The 5,927-nt window shown below is 30.4% G+C and overlaps 1 protein-coding gene across 1 annotated transcript in view; it reads left to right on the top strand.

Annotated features, from left to right (window-relative positions):
- The first annotated feature begins 2,652 nt into the window (after positions 1–2,652).
- The window catches only part of LOC109535455 (glycine-rich cell wall structural protein), a 17,903-nt gene continuing 14,628 nt past the window's right edge, over positions 2,653–5,927 (top strand). Inside the window, exon 1 of the mRNA XM_019901369.2 lies at positions 2,653–2,871. Coding sequence (XP_019756928.1) covers positions 2,857–2,871 — 15 coding nt within the window. The 5' untranslated portion in view covers positions 2,653–2,856. The remainder of the gene's footprint in view (positions 2,872–5,927) is intronic.

Raw genomic sequence — 5,927 nt, 5'->3', positions numbered from 1 at the left:
AAAAGCACTCGTGTAAGTAAAGCAAGTCTACTCAAAATTTTTATGAAAGAAAAAWTTTATCAAATTCACGTTTYCCCWCTGCAAAATATATTAGAATATATCTTCATGTTAGAGTGCAGTTTGCTTTCTCTTACCTTGTTCACTGACCAAGCGACTTTTACCGGTCGAGAGATATTCAAACTGATCATTGCGACACTGAAAATCCACAAACATCAACTTAACATTAATATTTGGTGTGGAGGCACAGCAAATTATCTGACAAGTCCACATAAATTTCGTCAAAATTTGCCTAGTAGGTTGCGTTTAGATTTCCTTTCTCCTAGATAGTTACCTGGATGGCATAGGGGCAAATAGGTACTATCGTGTAGAGAAGTGGATCGCTGACTTTGAGGAAATAGCTGACATAACCGAATGGAATGATCTGGAAAAGCTAATATTACCAAAAAAGTCGCAACGAGGTTTAGCTTAGCTTTTCTTACAATCCGAGAATGGTATCAACTCCTGGCCGATACTAAAGAAAAAGCTTCTAATTGTATTTTCAGCTTTGAAGATAGTCCTAATATTAAATGTTTTACCTACTCGTTTAATTTGATCTGAAAGTCCTGGAATAAATGGAATAAAAAGTTTGTAATAGGTTTATTTTGATTTTGTTTTGTTTGTGGGAATTCAATTTCGTTAAAACATTTTTCAATAAAACAATTTGGATAATTATAGGAATTTAAAATTTATTTTATAAATTGGTTTTTTTTGGAAAAATTATATTTGTTACAAATTATTTTTGCTCTATCATATAAACTTTGCACAATACCTTTTTTACGGCCTACCGGCTAGTATGAGTAGGTTTCGAAATTGTCTAAATTTTTCTGAATCAGTATATCGGGAAAAGGAATTTGATGATTTTGTTATTTTTCGATAGTAAATTTATTTGTTGGTTCTTTATTATTCAGAGAAGATAAAAATTAATCAAGTTTTTGTTCGCCATGACTGTAAATGGAGAATAAATCATCAATATAACAGCAGTAAATTATTGGATTAAATTTGTAATTTATGAAAGTTGATTCAAAATTTGCCATAAATAAATTACTGACAAATGGGGATAGTGGCGACCCCATAGCAATTCCAAAATTTTGTTGATAAAAATGATAATTGTATTGAAAATAAGTTGACTTTACACATATTGTTAAAAGTTCAATAATGGTGTTAACGCTTAGTTGTGTGCGTTCTTTAAGATTGACGTCCTTTTTTAATTTTGTTTGATGATATTTAAAGTTTTATCAACAGGAACGTGAGAATAGCCTAACATCAAAACTTACCAGAATATGGTTTGGATTTATATCTATGTCTGATAATATTTCTAAAAATTGTTCAGAATTTTTAATATAGAAACTTGTGTTATTTATTAGAAAATTTAAAATGTTTAAAATATATTTGGTTAAGGGACGTGTAGGGGAATTTATACACTAACTATTGATCGTAAAGGAATAGCAACTTTATGGATTTTTGGAACTCCGTAAAACTGTGGTGTTTTACTATTGTGTGGTGTTAATTTTGATCTAACGTAATATGTGCATTCATGTTTACATTTTTTTATAGTGTTTCAAATTTGTCTTTCAAAACGTTCTGTTGGATTTTTTTTAATTTTGAATAACATTTGTCATTTAAAAGTTCATTAACTTCTTGATCATAGATATTATAATCCATGATAACGGTCGCATTACCTTTATCAGTAGGCAAAATTTTAATTGTTTTATCTTTTTTTTAAGACATTAATGCTTTTAGTTCTATTGAGCTTATGTTTTGTTTAATTTTGAAAGGTTTTTCTAGAATTATTTTTGATCTTATACGAAATGCTTCCTGTTGTTCTTCAGATAAGGTTTGAGTTGTTTCTTCTATTATATTACAAATAATAATACCAATATTATGTTAATAAATTGTGTAACAATAGTAGGATAATACAATATGTTAAAATTCGCTCTGATAATTCGTCTGTGCAAATTGTCAGTTATGTAACTTTGACTTAATCTCATTGTTTCAACTAATAAAGGCAATGTTAATTAATAATTTTGGTGTAAATTTAATTTGGAAAAACAAATTTTACACTTCGTGAATAAATCTTACAATTGTGTGAATGTGTKTGAATTTGGACMCGTGATGGAACGAATATGGTTATATTAACATAATACACCACGATCCGTSAGCTAACGCTTTATAAGAAACTCCATCAATTTATTTGAAAATCTATTATTAAATTTATGTTTAATATTTAATAAAAATTCCATAAAGAAGTGTTTTTATCAATTTTAATATATTCCATRAAAACGAACAAAGTGCATGCCTGCACTTAAATAAATAATTTGACTCACCTAWCTATTGATCGCATCCAAATGTCAAAGATTTGTACTTTATTTAATTTATGCAGCAAAAACCTCAAGAAAACAATTCYAAATCAATGCAATTTACGAATAGTTATTCTATGACCCACCTAGCGGAAAATTTTCTTAGAGTAAATAAAAAGTGTCGTAAAATCCAAGAAAAGCTGTGTATAATTTAGTGGGGATTCCCTATACGTTAAAGGTATATTCACTTATATGTAAACACGCCGATTACAAACTATTAAAAATCAGTGAGTGTTCACATACAACAAAAGCCTCGAATAAAAATGAACTTCAACAAAAATCCCAATGATAATAACCGGTCATCTTCCGCAAGGCGTGATGTTACGTGCTGCTGAGCTTAAAACCTTGACATCACCGACTGCGGGTTGTTCATCTGAATATAAGTGAAGAATGTAGGATTCAAGTCATTCATACCGATATAATACTTCATTTCAGTAAGTGCAAAGAACACTGCCAACCAATGTCAGTCACAAAGGTAAGAAGAATAAAAATGTTATTTCTAAATATACTTAAATTAATGTTAAACAAAATTTAATTAAAGCCATTAAGTCGCAGAACTTTTGAATTTTCCAAAATTTATTTAAACTTGTTTTAATAAAAGCTCAAAATTTATGAATAACGTAATATAATAATAAAATAGTTCATTTATTCATTTCTTTATTGATTAGCTGCAGCAGCTATAAAATCGAATTTTTTATTATTTCATTTCTTATAACCATATAAATATTACTTAATAGAGCTACAAAATAATTATATAGAAATCAGTGCAAATCTAAATGCACACGTTATTTGCATGCATGTCACGACATAAATGAAATTCAATTGAGCTTTTAAGTCCATTAAATGCATGGGAGTGCAATTAACAGTGTGCCATTATCATTCCCAGTTTGAAAGTTGGCTCAATTTTGAATATGGAACCATCAACTAACTTTTATTTTATTATTATTCCATTTTACGTAACAAGAATTTTATTTATACATCCGCTGAGTTATCAGCCTTTAGTAGACAGGATCAAACATAGATTGCCGCAATCCAAGCACACCTTTAAGAAAAGGAAAAATTTCTAAATATTTAGAATTCTTATGTCTTGAATTAACGAATAGATATGTGTAAATGGACACACATATGCAAGAAGATATACGGGGGGTCAATTTGAAAACTTCCCACCCTTAATAACTTTCTTGCATTTAAAAATATGAAAAATCTGATCTGAAATACCCGTTAATTTTATTTGTAAGGGGGATACTTTAAATTAATTCTTGCTTCAACCCCCTAGGACGGGTAGTTGTCACCCTTAAACTCTTAAAAAAGAAGAGGGATCAAGTGGCACATCATTTAAAAGGGCGTTCAATTCTCTTTACACTAGTTACTACTTTGTTGCTTTTTGTTCAGAGGGTTTCGAATAATTGCGTTTCAAATTTGTAGAAACAATTAAACTTGCGTGCATTTAGATATTGGTTTTCAGGTTAGTGTTAACACAAAAACAATTCAATTGGGCCTCCTTGTAATACTGATGATTAGAAGAGTAGATTGCACTGTTGAAATCGTTGAATAACAGAAAGAAAATCTAGTTTAAACAATTGATTTCGGATTTATTGATTATTTTAATTCGACAAAAATCACTTTTTATTTACGGAAGAGAAATTTGTACAATAAAATCCATGGGATCTACTTACGCACTATCTTATAAGTTGTTCAAAATGTCGTCCATTTTTCTATAAACAATGATAAACTCTATTTTCGAACCCTCCCTAACATTGATAAGATATTCCCGGATATATCGGTTGACGGAAGGTGACCAATTGACTGGCCTCCAAGATCACCGGATCTTTTCTTGGGCCCATCTTACGTCTATTGTTGTTTATAAACCAGAACATGCTGATATTAGATTATCTTAAAAGGCAAATTGCAGCAGAATTCCGGTCAACTCCCGGTAAAGTTAGGGAGGAGTTTGGAAACATTGACATTATTATTGTTTACAGCAAACTTGACAACATTTTGAACAATTTAATAAGATAGTGCGTAAGTAGATGACATAAGTATTATTGTAGAAATTTCTCTTCTGCAAATAACAAGGTTTTATGTCGATGTAAAATAATTAATAAATAAGGAATAAGATCAAAATCAAAAATCATAAATCAATGTTTAAACTAGATTTTCGTCCTGTTATTCAACAATTTTAACAGTGTAACTTATTCTTCTAATCATCTCTATTACAAGGAGTCCCAATACATCTGTTTTTGTGTATAAACTATGTGAAGATAATTGAACGCCTTTTAAAACTTTTAATTTTTATAAATGACATATATTCTGTCAGAGACAGTCCTGACCAAATAATAATTAATTATGCCGATGATGGCAACCTGTTGATTGGAAACAAAAATGTTTCCCACCTGCTAAATAACACCAATCGGTTCCTTGCGATAGTAACCAAATGGTTCGTTGAAAATAAACTGATTATAAACTCCAGAAAAACCGCTATAATATTCTTCAGAACCAAACAATCCCAAGTAAAAAAAATAGATCACTTAAACATAGCAGTTGACGAATTTACCGTAGCAGAACACATAAAGTTCTTGGGTTTGTACATGGGTGAGCATTTAAACTGGCCTTTTCACATAACTCAATTAATAAAAAAATAAACACAACCCGCTATGGAATAAGAGTAATTGGAAAATATATGAACGAAAAATGTTTAAAAATACTATACTTTGCAAATTTCGAATCCCTATTGCGGTATGGGATGGCCAGTAGTGGAGAATGTTTTGTCACACAAAAACGGGCAATTAGGATTATTAAGAAAATGAACTTATATGATAAACAAGCGTGCAGGAACATATTTAAGGAGTGCGGGACTCTAACGATATATGGCTTGTTTATTTTTGAGTGCCTTGTGTTCTTGTATAAAAATAGAAGCTTGTTTCAATCGCTTTGCTCTGAGGATCGTACTAGAAGATCAGAATTGTTTTCCTGCTCTAGGCACCGACTACACTTAAGTAAAAAAAATCCAGAGTAAATGTGCGTAAAACTATTTAATAAATTACCTCCACAAATGAGACAAATTAAAAGTCTGGCTGCCATATACCCTGGATATGGCATATATATGTGTATGTAGGTAAAAGTAAGTTACTGTTGCGTTATTCGTGATTACTTGTTAGTGCCTGGATAGAGATTAATTTATTTTTCTTTATTTTGGAGTTTGTTGGTTTTTTTTCTTTTCTCTTTTTTTTTAGAACATAAATCCTTTTGAATGCCTGTACGGGCTTGTTGACGTAATTTAATTTGTTATCATCATGTAACAAGTAAATTGAATAAATAAAATAAATAAAACGATGTGTCACTCGACCCCCTTCCCATTTTTAAGATTCTATAGGTGACATTGTACCCGGCCTAGGGGATTGAAACAAGGAGGCTAAAAATATTAATTTAAAGTGTCCCCTTTATAAAAAATTGTTTTTCATATTTTCAACTGTAAGATAGATATCAAGGGTGGGAAGTTTTCAAAATGACTCCCGGTGGATCACTTTGACT

Source organism: Dendroctonus ponderosae, unplaced genomic scaffold, assembly GCF_020466585.1.
Source record: "Dendroctonus ponderosae isolate FM_Combo_2020 unplaced genomic scaffold, Dpon_F_20191213v2 Dpon_F_20191213_4, whole genome shotgun sequence".
Lineage (NCBI taxonomy): Eukaryota > Metazoa > Arthropoda > Insecta > Coleoptera > Curculionidae > Dendroctonus > Dendroctonus ponderosae.
Note: the sequence above shows the minus strand (reverse complement) of the source record. Positions and strands in the feature narration are given on the sequence as shown.